The sequence below is a fragment of the Lonchura striata genome, chromosome 4 (assembly GCF_046129695.1).
Source record: "Lonchura striata isolate bLonStr1 chromosome 4, bLonStr1.mat, whole genome shotgun sequence".
Lineage (NCBI taxonomy): Eukaryota > Metazoa > Chordata > Aves > Passeriformes > Estrildidae > Lonchura > Lonchura striata.
The window spans coordinates 9,771,239-9,791,230 of NC_134606.1; the positions used below are offsets into that span (position 1 = coordinate 9,771,239).

Below are 19,992 nucleotides of genomic sequence, written 5' to 3' on the forward strand. Positions count from 1 at the left end.
CCTCTGGGAAGTGGTTAATAGCAACAGATGACACAAGCAAACACACAAAAAAAAAAAAAAAAAGAAGGTGTAGCACATAATGATTTTTAGCAATGGCTGCTGTGTAGCATTTAACTGGGAAACCTGAGCCGATGGGAACAATCTCTTAGCGCAGTCTGCTTGCCATTTAGTGGTTGGGTAATCTGCAAGCTACTGTAAGAACTTCATTTGTGGTTCAGTATGTTCTCATGAAAATACAGATAACAATAGCCTCTCGGTCTTTAGAGTCTGTAATGTGAACATCTTTCCTAGCATAGCTCCTAATGCTCAGAATTAATGAGTTAGTCCCCACTGGACTTGGGAGAGGATCTGAAATGCCACTGGACTTTGAATAAAATAGGGAAGATTTATTACTGACCTCCTTATTTTTGAGCCTCCAGTTTAACCCTTAAAAGACACCTTCAGTGTTTGCTTCCTGAAAACAAGGACTATAAACTACCTGGGGTTGGGCTGGGAAAAGAAATCAGAGTTCTGCATTGACTTTATCGAGCTGATCCTGCAGTTGTCTAAAGCCCCTTTGTATTGCAGCAGGGTGCTGAGAAATTTATTATGGTCTGTGCTCTGCATCATCATCTCTGACAGTTTTGCTCCTTTTAGACTGTTTGCTCATGCTGGTGTACAAGGATAAATCTGAACGAGCAAAAGGGCATAAGGAGAGGAGCAGCATGACCTTAGAAGACATCTGTGGCTTGGATCCTGGGCTCTCCTATGAGGGCCTGAATCACACGCTCGCAATCATCTGTCTGTCCCAAGTGGTGATGCTGGGATTTGAGAGCAAGGAAACGATGTACGCGTGGGATGTGCGAATACGCTACAGTCTGGGGGAAGGTAACCTTTGTCTTCTCACAGTTTTATTCTGGTTTTTTTTTTTTTTTTTTTTCTTTTTCTCCCACAGGGTGAAAAACCAAAGAAAAGTGAAGTTAAAATGCAAATAAAACAGTACAGTTCAGGACAAGATTGTTACTTGTTTGAGAGTGGACAAACTGTTCTCTCCCTTAGATGTTAAAGCAGGTATCCCTTCCAATAGCTTTTGACTACAGTAAAACCCAGTACTGATGGATAACTATGACAGCTCTTAATTTGTGGTTTTGATTTTGACACTGATACTGTGTAGCTTTGAAGCAAAAGTGATCAAACTTCTGCTTCTGGTCCTACAACTGACTCAGGGATTCTGGCAAAAGGACTCAGGGGCAGCCTGAAATAAGAGATGCAAAGTCCTGAGTAGAACTTGGCCAGTTCATGCCCAGGTTGCTGAGCTGCCTACTGGGTGTTGCATTGATAATTCTTATTGTTGGTCATGTGCCATTTCAAAAAGAGACTTTTTGCACTGAGGAGTGTCATCAGACACATTCTTTCCAGCTTTCTCTTTCCTCCTATTTTATTTTCTTGGTTAGCAGCTGTAAAATGTACTGTGGTGAACAAAGAGTGGTAATGTTGGTAATCCATAGTATCTGTCTTATGTTTGTTTAGTCATAACTAGGGAAGGAGGGTAGGTGTGTGGGAGACACACATTAGCAATCTTTATCATTTGTTACATATGCTCTGCCATATGTTGGGTTTGTGGGCTCATTCCTTTGCAGTACATATGTAGAAAGATGGCCTGGGAGTTTTAAAGTAAAAATATGTAGCACTATGAGAAGTGAGATGTGTGGATATAACCCCTAGGGTTATCAAATTCGAAGCCTTACATAACAGGAAAGGTTAGAGGAGTTGCTGAACAATACAGGCATGAGTAGCTGGAGTGGTTGGTGCACTTTGATGATACAGCTTTATAGTCTTACAGTGCTGGTTTTGTTTCTTTCTTTTTTTTTATTTTTTTTTTTTAACTAGGTTTGGGATCTATATATAGCATAGACTTGTCCTAAAAACTGAAGGAATACTTGAATATAACAGAGTATGTGTGGTTTTTATGATCTTGCACTGATGTAGTGCTGGAGTAATTTCAGTCTGGGTGTGAGGGTTATGGTTGGGGTTGGAGGACATGTGAAAGCAGCAAAGAGTTTTTTTCAAGGAAAGCTGTGAATGAGGTAGGAATAGAGCCTACTGGATTATGACATGTGCAGCCATGGAGTAAAGGTGGAGAAATTATGTGTGTGGAGTGAAGAAATGAAGAAGCAAGAAAACAAGCATAATTGGTTGAACTGGCAATAATTTGTATAAAGTTAATTGCAGACAATCTTAGGGGCAGGAGAATAAACCAAAGCATTGAAATTTCTTTTCAGAATTTTATCTTTCATGTTCAATTAGGAGAACAAAGTCAAAGTGCATCTAGTTTGAGTAGACAGAAATAGAAAAGAGAGAAGATGTAGATGAAGAGAAGATGGTGACTGGTGTTTTTTCTTAAAGTGTAGTAAGGGTGCTTTTGTGTGCCTTGTGCAAATAAGGTGGCTGGATGATAAAAATAGGCTAGGGAGAGATGACCTCAGAGTCTGGGAAGCAAAAAAAAAAAAAGTGAAAGGAGCTGACACTCTTCTTGAATGAGGACCACAGAATGGAGGCGTTCACACTGGAGTTCCCAGTGTTTTCTCTCAGGTTTTAGCAGATGAGGGGATGTGATTCCTGGAATGTGCTCAGGCTCACAACTCATTTTGAGAAGTTAGTATACTGCAGGTCAGTGCATAGCTGTGAAAAGGAAAAGATGGGCTGAAGAAAGTGATGGATTTAAGTAGTACCTTTTGTTCAGGGATATACTCAGCTCTGTGTCTTCATAAATTTCTTTTTATAGAGTAAGAGAAGTCAAAGGCTGGGAAGAATTTTGAAAAATATTCCAGTTTACCAAGAAAGCAGTGTATGGAAAAGCTTTATTTTCAAATATCCTTTTCCTTTTACTTTGGCTCTGTTCAGATTTGTGTGTGCTGTATTTTGACAGTGCTCTAGAACTTGTGCTGGAACTCTTTGTTTTCAGCATCTATTGTAACTTGCAATTGATTATGTGAAGAGTGGGCTTCATTCCTCAGTTATGAAGGAGAAGGAATCCTGACGCTGCTTCTCCCGTGGTATAATTGCCAGCAAAATACTGGGCAGAGTTAACTGAGCAGAGGAATGCAAATGACATTAAAGATTGCTTTCTGAACATTATGGATCACGATGGTTTTGCTGTCTTTTTGATAGCTTATGTTTAAGTAGGTTGCGTAACGACTGCGTGCCCAAAAGGGGACATGGTGTGACTATTGATTTGCTCCCTAGCAGTGTTACTGGCAGAACTGTAAGCAGAGCTGTGGTTAGTTAGATCTATCTCTGTCTCCTTGCACATTTCACTCGAATGACTTTGTGGCTAATTCTGCTGGAGCCTCAGGGAACTCAGCAAATGCATGTCATAGATGAGGAGTTGGCTTTCAGCTTGGATCGTGACTAAGAATACAGCAAGCAGTTAGATGAGAAGCAAGACTCAGACCCAGATGAGATTTGTGATGCTTGAAGAGGCATGGGCAAGAAACAGGGAAGAGCTGATGCAAGAGCTGAGAGTACCTGGAAGTTACCCAGTAGATTTCATAGGCAGGGAGCTGCTTGTGTAATCTTTGATACATAACCAAAAATGAAATCTATGTTATTTCTTGATAAACACCACCAAAAACCTCCCCCTGGAAATAAGTCTTGATGCTTCTCTCTACCAAGACAGATGTTGTTTGTTTTTTTAATTAGTTGTGGTTTCTGTTTTTGTTTTCTTTGTTGGTTGGTTTTTTTTTGTGTGTCTAATCACAATATGAAAGAAACTAGAGCAGTAGTGGAGGTCAAAACAATTGTTTGAGAATTATATGCTTGCCCACTTAAATTGCTCCCTTTGAAACACTGAGATTTAAGCCCTTGAAGTGATCCCAACTTATTATTCAGAATGCAATAGCCCTGGAAGAGAAAATGGGAGACCAGCCTAGAACAACTACTTTAGGTAAGGATACTGCAATTAGACTGGAATTGGGATTGGAACCTGGATTTTGTAAACTTGAATGAGATAAGTGTTTCTTTGTCTTTCTCAACTCTTTGAAAATTTAGGATGTGAAATATGAAAAAATTAACTGACATCTAAAAGTGTTTGTTACTTATAAATCACTTAGCTTCCTAGTAATTTAAAATGTCTTGGCATCTACCATCGCTAACTAATGAAAGAGCCGCAAAGGTGGAAAAATGTAATTTTCCTCATTTTACTGCTAGGGAGAAAGTGAAGCAGTTTATTAAAGTTGCAGATGAGTCAGTGATAGATTTGTTTAGTTCTTTGAGCCTTGGCTTTTGGGCTTCTTGAGCACCGTTTTATTTTTGTGCATACATGTGGAAAAGGAGAGACACCGGTTAGAGGAAGAGACAGAGAGCAACCCATGTAATGATGCAAGGATGGAAGAGGTAAGTGAAGTCTAGGCTGGATGATTCACAAAACTGAGATAGGGATTAGCCTGGAAGATTTAGGATAAATTAATGTAGCATTGCAACTTTAGTAATTTGTAGCATTAGGCCAAGATATGGTGGATTTTTCCCAATCCTAAACTGGCATAATAGGGAGTAATGGCCTAACAGCTACTTGCATGTGGCTGTCTGGGCTCCACATAGATTTTTATGCCAGAGTCTCATGGTATGGGCAGGTTTTGGTCCAAGTAACACAGCTGAACTGAGTGACTTACATAACACTTGTATATTCTGTAATAATTTTTTTTCCTTATTTGATAGTTCATAGATTTCAAGTCTTTGTAGCCCCTGGCACAAAACTAGAGAGTGGGCCTGCTACCCTGCATTTCTGCAATGACATCCTTGTCCTGGTGAAAGACCTTCCTCCCAGTGTCATGGGGCAGTGGAAGCTCTCGGATCTGCGTCGCTACGGGGCTGTCCCAAATGGATTCATCTTTGAAGGGGGCACCAGGTGTGGCTTCTGTAAGTACAAATGGAACCTGTCCTCTAAATGTTGCTTGATGCCTTTTGCAGAAATGTAAATGAACTCTCATTCCAAGTGGAGACTGCAGAACCAGCTGTGCTACTTTGTCAGACAGGCAGCCTCTTATCAGAGGGTCTGTTCTGAGTAGATTTCTGCAGCCTTCAGCCCTGGTGTTCAGGAGAAATGTGGCTGTGTACAGTCCTGGCTAAAAATTGCCTTGTGGCTCCCCAGATGTTTAGTCCAAAGCTGCTGTTGAATACAGAGCAAAAATATGGTAATGAAATTTTATGGCTTGTGTTATTCAAGGGATAAGGTAAAATGGCTTAATGTTCAGGTTATTAAATTGTGATTAATTATTTTGTTGTTCGCTGAGGGGAAAGTGATATGGAGCTTTGAGGTTACAGGCAGCATCAATGTTTTCATTTTGTAAATGCTAACTTCTATATCCCATAGGGGTCTTTTTACACCTTAAAATTAGAACAACTCTCTGGTCCCTTCCCTATTAGCAGCTTTGTAACTATGGGGTGGAGATGTGTGATTTTTGGGGTAAAAATTAAAGAAAGCAAGCTGAGGCTAGTTTTCATAGCCTAGTAGCTAAGATACACCTTTATATGGAGACAAATCTCTTGCTCCAATGGCCAATTTAGAGCTTCTCTAATTCTCACTCAGATAAAAAGTATGCAAGATCTGAAAAGGATAGTTAATTAATGCACAGGTATAAGAACATATTAGGTTTATATTAATAAATTTTTTAATCTCATAAGCAGAGTTTGCTGAATTGATGATCTGTGAGCACAGCTGGGTATGCAGATTGCCAGTTTGGATGTGAAACTGTTTGACTTGCATACTTTTTTCAGTGAACAAACTGAAAAATTAGAAGAGTTGATCCAAATCCAGAGTTGATCCAAACCCAAATATATTCTTCCTGGGACTAGCATACTGCTGATCTGCATGTAGATTCTGATTGCTATACTTCTATGGACTGGAAACCCAAGTTCCTGACCTCTTTCTGACCTGACAGGAGGGTGTGGCCAGGTGGGGATTTGTCTCTTCTCCCGGGCAACAAGGGACATGATGAGAGGAAGTGGCTTCAGGCCGTGCCAGGGCAAGTTTAGGTTGGACTTTGAGAAGAATTTGTACACAGGAAGGGTTATCAAGCATTGAAATGAGATGCCTGGAGGGGTGGTGAAATCAGCATCCCTGAAGGTGTTTAAGAAATGACTGGACATGCCTTTTAGTTGACATGGTGGTGTCCAGTCAAAGGTTGGACTTGATTATGTTAGGATCTTTTCCAGCCTCAATAATTCTGTGAAATAAGGAGCTGTAGGTGCTGGAACCTGAATTATCCATGGTGGTTTTTCTTTTTTTCCTCCCCTAAACTTACACTAGTTTCTGGTGAGAAACAGGACGTCATCAGTAGCTCTCCTGTGTGCATGCTTTCAAAAATATGAAATTATTTTTTTAAGGTTACAAGTGAACAGAATTAGAAAAGTGCTTTGGAAAAGCACAATCTACCTTGTGGATCATTCTTAAGAAATATGTGTGTTGATATCTGAGACCTTTCAGTTGCCATGAAAAGGTATTTGCCTTTCCCCTGCCTGTGTGCATTCAGAGAGAAGAACAGCATAGTCAATTTGGTACAAAATAGCTTGCCACAGTTGGAAACTCTTTACAAGTTCAAGCTGATCTTGTTAAAGGAGTTGTTGCCCTTAACTAAGCAGTCAAACATATCTGCAGGCATAACAACATTTAAATATGTGTTTAGTCTAAACACTTGATTTTATATTGCCACTATAAGAAAAGTTTTTGAAAATAGAACCTAAAGAAAAACAGAGCTCTGGTTATTCTTGACAGAAGTGTGTTGGTAAAGAGAAAGACCATCTTTCTTCAGATATCTTTTACCCCAGTCCTCTGGAGTTCTTGAGGCAAACAAGGAAAAAATTCTCAGGAAAAAGAATTGATATGTTATTACAGAAGTTGTTTTAATTCCTAAACAAAAGCACTCTCCATTACCCTGTCATGTGAGTTTAATATAATATTATGCAGACTCTATTATTAATGTTACTTTCCTACAGGTTAAACCATATCTTTTCTTACATTCATCCTGTGGAGCTCTGAATGCAGAGGATTAGTGAATTTAAGGTTTATATATCACTGTAATAAATATAAAATTAAAAGGAACCAATAATCTTTTGGCTTGATTGCCTCTCCATAATAAAAGACAAAAAGCATCTAACTGAAGCAAAGCTTTTTTGGGTATACCTGTGGTAGAACTGAGGTCTAGGAGGTTATGAATTTGTTTTAGCTTTCTATTTCTTGCTTCCTCACAAAAGTTTTTGTAAAGATAAAACACTTCATTATGTTCTGTTGCTTAGTACAGGTTTAATTCAACTCCAAAGGCTTTGGTACTCAATCCAGAAAAAGGGAAACCATCTGAAATAATGCTGAGGTTTCAAACATCAAATCTAGGTACGTTTTCAAGATGGCTCACACAAGTTTATTCATAAATAGGAAGAAGAACATTTACATTCTGAACTCCTGTTGCTCTCAACATTGCAATTGTACTACTAGAGATTAAATTTTTTTTCTGCTTCTGAAAGCTGCACAAAAGTTATTTTCTGGGCCAAAATTTTGTTCTCTCTGTAGCTGAATCTTAGTCACACACCGTTTGCAAAAAAAAACTGGTGTCCTGGCCTAGCAATCAGTTGAGAGGTTTACATGGAGGAACAGGCTGGAAAAAAGGAGCCTCTCACTTTCCCAAGTTTCCAGCTCAATTTGTGTGCACCAGTTAAAATGACCAGTTGCCAGGAGAATCTTCACTTAGAGGTCAGTGTGAAAAAATTCAAGTAGGGTAATAAAAGGGCACATTAACACCATGAGAATTCAGGCTCTCCAGTGTTCAAGTGCTTCAGGATTAGCTGCCAGAGCCTGGTTTAAAGGTGCCTCATATTTTCTGACAGCATCTCCTTGAAGAAAGGAACTTGTGATAGACTCTTAGTGCCCTTTGAAAGAGCAGATGCTAATTGCAGGATAAGCAGGAATATTTCTGTGATCATTTTGGTGTTCTGATAGAATTTGGTACTTCCTTCCTTCTTTCATTCCTTTCTTGTTTCTTCTTCTGCATTTATTTGAAATTTAGAAGTAGTAGGGGAGGTTAAACTGGGGCAAAAGCTGGAATTTTTAAAAAAAATACTGGGTTGCATAGATTAAAATTTCTGTTTATATACAGATATTCTTTGCTGTCTCCTGCTTAGGCCTACTGCAGGCTACCAACATTATCCCTTTTTATCTGTTTTTAGTTGTCATGGCCATACCTTATTTGGCAATAATAGGAATACTCTGTCATATTCCCCACAGAGAAGAGCAGTGTGAGATCCCCTCTGAAGGGGGCTGCTGAAGGCCAGGGTTGGGATGTACATGCTGACTGCCATGGAATGACCTGCTGTGGTTCCTGCCTGTCCTGCAGCTGAAAGGTTTCAGGCTCCAGTATTGCCTGGCAGCTGTTAGGAGTAGTAATTAATGAACAAGAACTGACTCTTCCTCCCTGCTTTCACACACAGTACAGAGATTGAAGTAATTTTTGGCTGTTGTCCATTTTTAAAGTGTGTTTGCCCATAGGTTTGCTTTTTTAATATGATCAGTTAAAATCAACTATGGCAAGATTAAGTAGTACTTGGAAATTTTATGGAATTGGCAACTTGTCCTGAATGTTTGAGGGACTGTGCAGTGCTTTACTGCTGACTGCCACAGAGGACTGGCTGAGTGTTTCAGTCTCATGCAAGTGGTTGGAAGTTTCTTTTCACCAATTCTCATAGCCCATGGAGAGAGCTGAGTGAGCCCTTCAGTCTGGTGAACAGCTGCATGGTATTAACACTGTGCATACTACACATTCCTTGGCTTCTAAATGCCTGTGCACCAAACCAGTTCCAACACATGACTCAGATATGTAATTTCCAGTAGTGAATTTTTCCCAAAAAAGTAGAAAAGAAATGTAATCACTTGCTTTTATGCATGCTTTAGTTAAGCCCTACCTACTCGTTCATCTCACTTGATGTTTTTTGCAAGGACCCTCAGACTTCTTCCTTCCCTTGCAGTCTAGTTCTACCTACCAAAATTAGAAAGAAAATGTTTCCTGTGAGAGCCAGTCAGCAATTAAGGTGCTCATATGAATAATAGAATCTACAAAGAGATTATTGTATTTTTCTGTTGGATTTGTATCCACATACACATGGACATACACTCTTTGCACTGGTTACATAAAGGTAATCACATTTTGTTTTGGGATTTCCAAATGACTGATAGTTATTTGCAGAAAAAATCCCATGAGTTAAGCAGTCAGCTCACATGCACACCTTTACTTTCTTTGTTTCCATTAAGGTCAAAGGCTTGTAGAGCCTCTTAGGAGTTTAAGTAACTCTTGACAAAGGTGATAAAAGAACCAAGTGGCCCAGATGTACACTTTATGTACAGAAATATTTGAGGAACCTTTCTTTTGCCCTGAGTGGCAACAGGGAGGTATAGGATTCTGCTGAATTATCAAGCCACATAGTATATCACTGTGTGCTTGAGACCTGAATGTCCTCTGCTATGTTGTGTCTATATCCTGCTTGCTTATGCTGCATGGAATGCAAAGGTCATATTCTTGTAGACTCTCTGTACTCTGTTCAGGAAGGAGAAGTCAGCTCAAAGAAAAAGCTGAATTTCAGATAGTTCCTGAATACATTGCACTCAGTTTTTTTTTTTTTATCATAATACAATGTTCTCTGACTTTGGCATCTCCTAGGAAGGGGAGAGATGGGGCAAGACTGCAAGTAAGTCACCAGCATAAATCTTCGTATCTGTCAGGCTGTGTGATTAGTGTTGTAGTCTCCTCTGATCATGAAGCCAGGGTGTGTTCATGTTTCTTTGGCTGAAGAATTTTTGATAGGTAAGAGCTGAAGAGATGCAAATGTGGTGGAGTGACGAATCAAGTTATGAAGATGCCTCTAACAATGTTGTCTTGAATAGATTTAAGCAGAACTGGCAGGGACCTAGATGTAATATAAACTGAGAATGACAAAAGAGTGTGGAGCAGAATATGTTTCTCCTAGAGAGGTTAGTTTACAGCTTGCTGGTTATACCTAATTAACTCAATTAGGTATTGTGGTTTGTGGTCCACTCTCCATTATCCTTTTTGTTTGAATCCTGCAGCCCTTTGTCAAGCTGGCAATTTCTTAAGTGAAATGTGAGTATCCTGTTGGATATGGCAGGGTATCTGTTTGGAAAGTGATGGGGATGAACTTGTTCTGGTCAAGATCAGCTCTGCTTTTTTGAGTAAAATTGGAAAAAATACTAATGCAACTCAGAATTGGCTAGAAACATGCAGATTCAGATTAGGGCCTGAATCACAAGGAGAGTAATGTGCAAAACCCGACTGCAGGTCTAAGATTGGATATTGGAATTTTATAGTATGTTTGGCTCTGGTGAAGTAGCAGCACTTCTTCAAGGTCTATATACTAGTTTAATTTCCCTTTTTGTTTGGTATTGAAGTTTTATCTCCCTGAAATTGCTGGTTACTGGGGTGGTCTTTTGTCTGATGCTTTAAGATAGTAATTTTTCTTTTTCCTTGATGAGATTTATATTTGGACGGACAATTTATAAAATGTTCTGTGGAGCCTTTCTAGTCTTTTATCTTGTTCATGCAGCCATGTGTCATGGAGCTCATAACTTGTTTGTTTATTTAGTGAATCTCATTCTAATTTTGCTTGGGGCTATTCTTAATGAATGGAAAGCAAATATCAGAATAGAGCAAAGGGTAAAGATCTGATGACAACCTGTGGAGTTATGTTACGTTCTGTTAATAATAGACACATAGGACTTAGTCTAGGAAAATTTATACTATAATCCAGCAATATAACCAAATTCTAATTTGTTAGCATATAAAAAGCTCCTCTTGCTTAAAACAGGTTAAAAGTAGAATTAACTTGGTTCATTCTTTTGAAGACACTTTAAGTATCCCTGACACTTCCTGCATAGTTAGGTTTGACCTACAAAATTTTAGGGGTAAATAGGAATAAAAGACCTGGACAGCTGTTGAGGGTAAGATGTCTGTTTTGACATTCAGGGGGGATTGGAACTAGATGATCCTTAAAGTCCCTTCCAACCCAAGCCATTCTATGCTTCTAGGACATTACTCTAACTGCCTGAATGTCATAAAATTAGCATAAATTATTAGACAGCTATTGAATTTATATGTGTGTTTGTGGTATAGTGTGTGTATGCTGACCTGAATTTTCCATTTCTTTTCCCAGGAGAATATCTTGTTGACTTCTTTTCATGGCTTGCACTTAAAACTCTTTTGATTGTTGCATTATAAATAGCTTCAGCTAAATATATTTCTAGTGTTTCCAGGTGAAAACCATACATATTTATGTTGTGCTTTCTTGCAGGGGCTGGTGTTTTTTTCCTCTCTTGTGCTGAAGGGGAGCAGATCAGCTTTCTGTTCGACTGCATTGTCCGCGGCATCTCCCCGACCAAGGGCCCCTTTGGTGTGCGTCCGGTGCTCCCAGGTTAATACAGGAAGTACAGAATAACCCAGTGAAGTAGGAGCTTGTCATGTCTTACACCCACTGCTGCTGGTGTGAAAGCAGCTCGCAGACACCACGGGTGTGCAGAGTGCAAAGTGGTTTTCGTTCTGAAATGTCACCGTAAAGATTTATAAGCTGGATATACCCAGTTTCCCCCTGCTGCTCTGCTTCATTCATGTTTCTGGTTGTATTGCTGACTCCAGCCCTCTCTTATTTAACAGTACTAAAATATGGCAATTTGAATTAAAAGGAACCCTAAATTTTAGTTTTAAACTTACGCATTTAACTTGGATCCATGTCTGCATTGCTATTTTGATAGTTTAATGGAAAACTAACTTCTGGAGCGTTTTGAGTTTATCCAAAACTAAGTTCTAGGTCTTGTCAGCCTTAGAAAACCTTGTCAAGCCTCCACATCACATTTAAGTTTTTCAACTTGAGTTTTTTTCCTGATGTCTGAGGATTAAATTCCCTTTCCTATTTCGTGGCAAGTGCTTCATGTACTTCAATGTTCAAAGAGGAATTTGGATGGCATCATAATAATGCCTATTTCATTTTGATTTCAGCAGATGAAGTACAGTATTGAGTCAGAATGACTGTCAAACAGGACAAAAGTGTAGAAATGAGATTGCAGAAAATTGTATGTGATTTGGTGGTGGCATACAGTAGGAAGAGGTTGCAAGAATGGTGAAGGCTGATCTGGGATTTGTGGAATGCTTAGGGTTTGTGTGTTAGGCAGTTGATAAATGTTCAATAGGGTTTTATTGGTGTTATAAGGTTAAGAAAATTGCAGGAAGGAAATGTGATGTAAAAGATTAGATCTTTAGATCATTAGATAATGTGAAGCTTGTGAAAATAAATTCTGAAAAAATAGGTATTAGTTAAAAATTAGTAAATTCCGTAAACACAAGGCTCAGTTCATGTTGTCTTTCTCATGGTTGTAAGACAGAATTAAGTTAAATAATCAAGCAGAAGTAGACAAAAAAGGCATTCTCATGTGATGATATATGTTTGCATTCAATTAACTGGAGTTTAGGAAAAAGAAGCCAACAGGAAAAAACCTACAACAGAAATACAAAAGTCAATATTTATGCTTGAAGTTTTGCTATTGAACACATTTTTCTGCATATCTAAAACTATGTGTCTATATAAATATACAATCCCGAAGTCTTGTCAAACAAAAATTTCTGTCTGGAAAAATTAAGCCGACAAACACTGATTCTGCTTTTATTTTTTAAATTATTTTTTATAATTTTAATTTTAGCACAATGTTTGAAGATTCATTTTTCAGAAGCATGTAGGAATAAATCTGCTTTCACATGTTAGTTATCTCTTCTGGTGCTTGTGGGTTGTTGGGCCACGTATCGCAATCCCTTCCCTCCTTCAGGAGCTCTGACTTCACTGAGGTGCATGAAGTGGATGTGGAATGCCCTGGGGAGTATTTGGTGGTTTTTGTAAGAGATCGTTTCTGAGGTCTTTCCATTTCTCTTCTGTGCTTGATATACTCGCCATTAAAATCTCATCCACTTGATTTCATCTCATTTTCCTGGACAGGAGAAGTGTTTTGTCAAGAGTTGTGCTCATGTACTTGCAGACTTCTTTTCCTTTATTTATCCAAGATACTTTGAGCCCTCTAACTTTCATTCCTGTGTATTTTACCCTTGTCTCTTCCAATTTATTATCCCTCCCTATGTCTATATTCCATGTAAAAAAAAAAATAATGTTCTTTATTTATTATCCTGTACAGAAGCTTGTACAGATCTGTTTAAGGCACACAGACACGTACAGTTCTGGTGATTCATGCATAAACTAATTTTCCTTATCAAGTATGTTGTAACACAAAATGTACTCTTATGCTTGAAAAGGTTGAGTCTACCAGATGCACACCATGTGTCAGGTATTGAAATTCCCTCAACCTTTGAAAGCATCAGCTTGTAAACAAATTAATTATCTGTACGCTTCAGATAACTAGATCAAAACTTCAAAACTGGGGGATTCTAGCACAAAACCTCTTGTCTATGTAATTCATATTTACTGCAGTGCAGAATGCTATACAGCCTCAACTGTACTTTATGTATGCAATATTCTGCTTTTGTGCAATTTAAAAGCTTTTAGAGAAACCTTCTCTTCACAGTTTGCTACTTGAATTTGGCATCTTTCCTTCGCCTGTGCCTTTCCAACTTAAACACGAAATATGCTTGAAGCATTGTGGTATTTTCAAGCAAGGAAAATACACAAAGGGCAGATGTACAGAGAAACAATGTAATATAGTAGAAGCAGTCACAGTGACAGTGTTGGACTGTCACCAATGCCCACAGCACAGTATAATCTATAGAGGTTATGCAATCAATGTAGTCTGTCCTTGTCTTTGTAGATGAGATGAACGAATGAAGCCAGTTGCTTTGTGTAGGAACACCTCAACAATATGGTTAAAAAGGTGCTGAAATATTTTTGTTTTAGCATGAAATTAATAGGAGATGGTGGAGAGTGGTTTGAAGAAGACTGAAAAATGACCCGTTTTCTTACTTGCCATAGTGATTCTTATACAAATGTAAAATAGCTGGTATCCAAATGGAATTTGTAAACTGGGTGTGCAAGGGGTGTTTACTCAAGGACAATATTCACATCTTCTTGTCAGGATTGCAGTTTTAAAAACTATACCTTATTTCATTAAAAGCATGATGTTCTTATAATATGTATCATGGATATGTAACTTCTGTACATATTTTATGATGTCATCTATAAAATAGGCAATGAAAATACAGTGCAGTAGAACTCATAAACTTGACTTGCCCATACAAGATATCACAATCTGGTCTAATCTCTCAGCAGACCAGCTTTGATCAGCCAGTCAGACTAGAGAACTCCTGAGATCCCCTCCAACCTGAATTATTCTGTGATGTTTTGGAAATGAATTAAATTACTGTTCTCACAATAAAAAATAATTATGTGTACACCCAAAATAAACTGGAAAAGGAAAAGAAAATTAGATGTTTTATGATTTATTACATGTTGTAATTTTGGGAGTCCATTGTTTTCAGAATTGAACCATGATAGTCCTATTGATATCTCCATTAGCAGATTGGAGGTTTTGATTTGTTAAAAGCTGTGTGATCAGGTCTTGTAAAACCCCCAAAGACATAGAAGACAGGAATGTGAAGGTCGTGTAGGTATAGGTAGCTGTAGATATTTTTAGGTAGTGTAATATTTTAAATAATGGACTCAAATGAGTGATGGCTGTGGATGGCTTGTTTTCCCCAGTTGGAAGAGAGCTATTGTAACTGGCTACTAACATGATCTCTTTTTTTTTTTTTTTCCCTTTGAAGAGATATTTAGAAAACAGTCCAGAGAATTTACATTCTGTCTTGACAATTTACATTGTCTTGACAGAAGTCTAGATATGGACTTAGCAATGAACCTCTGATTGCATGGTTTGTAATCTATACTGAGTTGCATGCTTATTATGTGAGAGATGTTTATCAGGTGTGTGTTGAACTCTTTTTTTTCACTAGCAAGATTCACGTTGAATGCCAAACCTGAGCACAGCAAAGGCCCAAGAGCCCATCAGGGGTGGGCTTTGATCAGTGGGCAGACAACTACTCTCTATATCTGATTATGTGACAGTCTAGTCCTGCAGTCTGTGAAGACCCCAGGTGGAATGTTGATAGTCTGGATGCTCTCTTTTAATTCTGGAAGCTTTTTCAGCTTTGTAACTGACTGGAGAGCGTACAGTTGCTGCTTGCTGAGGATCCATCTGATGGTCTTTCTTTTTGTTGAAGCTTGATACACCTTTGGCCATTGCAAGACAGCTCTGTGGCTGCCTTCTGCAGTATTTGTACCAAGTGCATCCTCCTCAAACTTTTAGGACATCTTTTCATTCCCCCAGACATCTTACAAGGTGTGGAGATGTTAGCAAGGTGAGAGTCCAGGCCTGATTTACAAATGTACCTACAGTTACACAGGAAGAAAGAAAAGAGAGTTTTCCACCCTAACTTATTTAATTTTGTTTAACAAAGTAAACCAGTGTTGCATTTTAAAGGTGCATATAATCAATCTGGTGGCTGCTGACTTAACTGGATACAATACATTTTTTCCTGACAGGTGCTTATTGAACAGCCCTGCAGCTTTGAATTACTGTGACACTTTATTCGTATGTTACCAAAATATTCTAAATCTCCCACGATGAGCAGCTGATGTGGCTTTAATGAATACCCACCAACGTAATGTAAAAATAAAATCTCCAGCAGAGGCATTTTTAGTCCAGCTAAATTTGATGTAATCCTTCCCCTTTGCCCCAAAGCAAAGAAGATTTTGATGACTGCCTCACATAAAAGATGATTTTCCTCATAGCAAGGGATCCATGTTTGATTGGAAAATGATTAAAAAAATATTAATTGAAGGACCTGAGTGAATCACAGGACAGGATACATTTGTTAACAGTTTGGGAAATTAAGGTCCTAATTGTTCTTGGAGCTGCTCTCGGATGTTGTGTGGGCAGAAGCTGTCGGAACTTCCTTGGACAGCTGTCTGCTGTCCCCCTGAGTTACTAATGTGGTAAATTGCCACCCAATTATTTAGAGATTGTGTATTGGGCATGCGAAGGTAGAGGATGATACCCACAAATCCAACTTATGGCCTAAAATCTTATTTTAAAAAAGGGTTATCACAACAGCACTCATGGGAGGTCATAGGTTGTGCACTCCAGTGAGGACTGGTCCCTAAAAAGTGGCTGCCAGTGACTTCAGTCCATAGTCTGATCCTGTAGGAAAATTCCTGATTAGAGCTTGCTCATCTGTAGCAAAAAATAGTGGTACAAGAATCTACTTCTGGGGAATAATATTGTGTGTGTTTTCCATAGAAGTCTGGCTTATTGGCAGAGAAGATTAAAGGTAAGACAAAGACTTGGGCAAGATTAATAGGTAATTACCTAAAACTTAGACTCTGTGTGTTTGTCAGGTTTTGAAGGTGCTTCCTAGAAGGTGATTCTGCTCAATCTTCCACAAAACAGGGCAATAGAGCAGCACATAACTATTAACTCAATATTATACGTTTTATCCATAGGCAATCTTTAAGGGGAAGTGTAACCAAAATTATTACCGGTTCTATTGGACAGACAGTAGGCTTAGAGGTTTCATGTTGTTGGGTGAAACCTGATGTGTTCTGTAGCTGTATAGCTGATAGGGAATTTGGCCTCTGGAAGCAATTGGACATATGAAGTGCAAACTTTCTGACTTCAGCTTCCCTCCTACCTCATCTTGTATTTTATTATAAGCCAATTTTACAAGATCAGTTGTTTGACCATTTAAAATAAAATTATATCTTTTGCTGTCTGTAAGAAGGACTTAATTTACTTAAAAACTAGTTGTTGTGTAGGTGCCCTAGTTATGTTTTGAAAATCTGTATTTGTCAAGTAGTCATATTGTGAGGAAAGTGAAAGGACCTTTCCTGCTGTGACAGTTCTTTGGAGTGGGAAGGGTTAGTGTCTGTTTGCATCTTTCCTTGAACAATATGCAGATCTGTTATGATAACTTTATACTCAAAGTGCTCATAGAACATCTTTCTTGGACCTTTTTTGGACATAAGGCATTTAACTAGATACAGCAGGGTACCTGGAGCAGAGGACATTAAAAATAGGCAGCAGCTTGTAGCGCTGTATGCTACTGAGCAGACCTTTGCATGGACCTGTCTGGTTTGCACCATAGGTGCTGGTGGCCAAATGTGATTTCCTTTGGCAGAGGTCCATATGGAAGTACTGGGGGTTTCATTTCAGTAAGCACTTGCACAGATTCGAACTAGTCAATGCCTAATGTGAGCTGTCTTGCAGTGTAAATAGGAATGGATACCTAACAAAGCAATCTACATCTAACAGTCCTATTTTCTGTCTGAGCTGAGACACACAGAGGTCACAGACCCTGTTTGTCATGGGCATTGTTGCCTTGTCTCTGTTAGAACACCCTTGGGTTACACTGTATGTTGTTACAGATAGATTGTATATATCTTGGTTTTTCTGCTCATTTTACCCAGATTGCAGACTGCCAAAGATGGAAATCTCCTTGACATGGGTAAGAAAAGCTAGAAAGTTCAGCATTGTCATTTCTGTTCCTACCCAGAACAGGTCAGAATGGGAATATGGTTAGGGAGGAGAATTTGTTTCTTGGGGCAGTTTATAATTTAAACTCCATGGAGCTTCAGCTGACCTGGCAGTGCTCCTTCCCCCAATTATGAGCTTGCTTTTACTGCTGTGTTGACAATATCAAAACCAAGTCTTTTAAAACTAAAAGACCTGGGTTGAAAGTGAAACTTTTATTTCATTTTTCCAACTGGTTTTTGTCTTACTAACCCAATCACAACAATGTATATATGTTTTCATCCTCTTTTCCTCTCTTATTAAATGATTCAGGGTTTTTGTGGTGTGCTTCTACTGCCCAGTTGATCAGATACACAAGAGCAGCAGTTGTGAGGAAGCTAATCTGTTTTTGCTGCCATTAATTACTTTTCCTATGTGTTTATAAGAATCACTGAAGTTTCTGATGATGAGCAAGTTAACCAACCATATCCTCTGCAACTGCTGAACATGACACACTAAGCAGTGCTATTTGAAGGAATCTGTAAGGTTTCTCTTGGGATAATGGTTATGATTACTTCCAACATGTGGTTTTATTGTTATGTCTGCTGGAAATAAAATGATTTGGAGGAAACTGGCCTGTTTTACTGATAAGACTTTCACATTCTGTTTAACTTTTGGTCTTTTTGCTGTTTTTAGGAATATAATGAGCCACCTTGAGTGAAATAATCTCAGCTGAATTGGCAAACTTGCTAAAATGTATGGGGAGAATCCATAACAGTACATTTTAGAAGTTATATCATCCTAACTTGTCTTGTTAAACATGAAGATGGAGAGCCACCAGGTTGCTTATTTTATATCTGACATCTGAACTTAAAGACAGTCTGAACATCCAACTTGAAAGCAAAGTCTTTGTAAATAGATGATCTGGATTGGAAGATGTCAGTTTAATCACTCCGATTCTTGCTTTATGATGTAGATTTGTAAATTTCTAGGATAAAAAATTTGGTGTTTCTGATTGTTAAAATTCCCAGTGAATCCAGGACAGATTTTATGTGGGTCAAATTAGATTTCAAGTCATCTAGGCCTGCTGGATGCTAAGTATTTCTATTGACTATGGTGCTGTGCTCTTCAGTGTTCTGTCCCTGGTGATAACTGTTACAGACATTGGTTATAATCTCTGAAAATCTTTGACACTTTTAAGTTACTGTGTAGCACATGTCCAGGATGGGATTGAAGTCAAATTGTCCCATACATTTTTCCAATCCTCATTTCAAGTATAAGAATGTAATTTTCTCTTTCCTTATTTTTTATTTATTTTCCACATTACCTTATTTATTTATTTATTTTCCACATTACCTTATGTATTTATTTATTTAATTTATTTATATGTTTATTTATTTATTTTCTGTTTCTTTTTAAAGATCCAAGTACAAACCCAGCCTATTCAGAAGAAAGATTGGCTCATGAAGCTTTGCAATTAGAAAAGCGCTTGAGCTTGCTGTCCCATACAAGTCGTCAAGGTAGTGGAGGTAAGAAATACCTTTAATTAAATAAAAATATACTATGTTATGTTCCTTCCTGCGCAGGCTTTTAAAGTTGTATGGTATGTATTATAAGATGTGGAGCTTACAATAAAAATATTAGGGAAATGGTCAAGACATTTGGTTTGTTATGTATCTTGTGAGGCAGTTCTCTAACAGTATTGTCCGAAGTCCTTTGATGGAGACTGGATGTTTCCAACTCAGCAAACTGAGTTTTGAATCAAACACCATTAATCCAGGAAGCCCATTTAGGATGCTGAGTCATACTGAAATTTTGCATGTAAAACTTAAAAATAACTGTCTGCATCAAATCTGATATTTCCTTAATACCCTAATGCAGCCTGTGAGATGAACTCGTATGGCTCACACATCAGGCTTACATCTGATTTTTGCAGATTTTTTTTTCCTCTGCTATCTGTACATGCCTTTTCTGGGGTTGTTAATGTATCAAAGTAGATTTGGTGTCTAGCAGTGGATTTGTAAAAGGGCCTGTGCCCTGAACCACCATTTGAGCTGTTTAATAGCCAAAGTCAGATCATCCAAACACCTATTTTGCTCTTGACTCTAAAGCCTGCAAGCCTAAAAAATGCCCCTGTGAAGATCCTCAGGATTGTGATTATGTGCTTATATACTTGTCCATGGCTGCTTTGGCTTAGACACTGCTGGGTAATGTGACTGAATTCCAGTGAGACTTCCTGAGGTTTTTCTTAATTAGCATATAACTACTAGACTTAACTGAATGGATAGAAAACAAATGAGACTTGGTAGATAAGCATGCCTGTTTTGTTTTTTTTTAATTGAGTCCCTCTGGTCTGAAATTATGGCCCAACTTCATGTACAGTTCTGCCCTTGTGCTACAAGAAAGTGGTTTTGTATTTGTTTGTGATGTTTGTGTTTTGTCCTTGTCCTCTTTCATGCCAATGT

General features: G+C 38.4%; 1 protein-coding gene across 2 annotated transcripts in view; it reads left to right on the top strand.

The window, feature by feature from the left end:
• Positions 1–19,992, top strand: part of DOK7 (docking protein 7) — a 60,166-nt gene that overhangs the window by 1,905 nt on the left and 38,269 nt on the right. Inside the window, exons 2-5 of one of the 2 annotated variants that reach the window (XM_031504586.2) lie at positions 637–867; positions 4,696–4,896; positions 11,326–11,445; positions 18,949–19,056. In XM_031504586.2, coding sequence (XP_031360446.1) covers positions 637–867; positions 4,696–4,896; positions 11,326–11,445; positions 18,949–19,056 — 660 coding nt within the window. Of the gene's footprint in view, positions 1–621; positions 868–4,695; positions 4,897–11,325; positions 11,446–18,948; positions 19,057–19,992 lie in introns of both variants that reach the window. The other variant, XM_077782732.1, reaches the window with a different exon arrangement.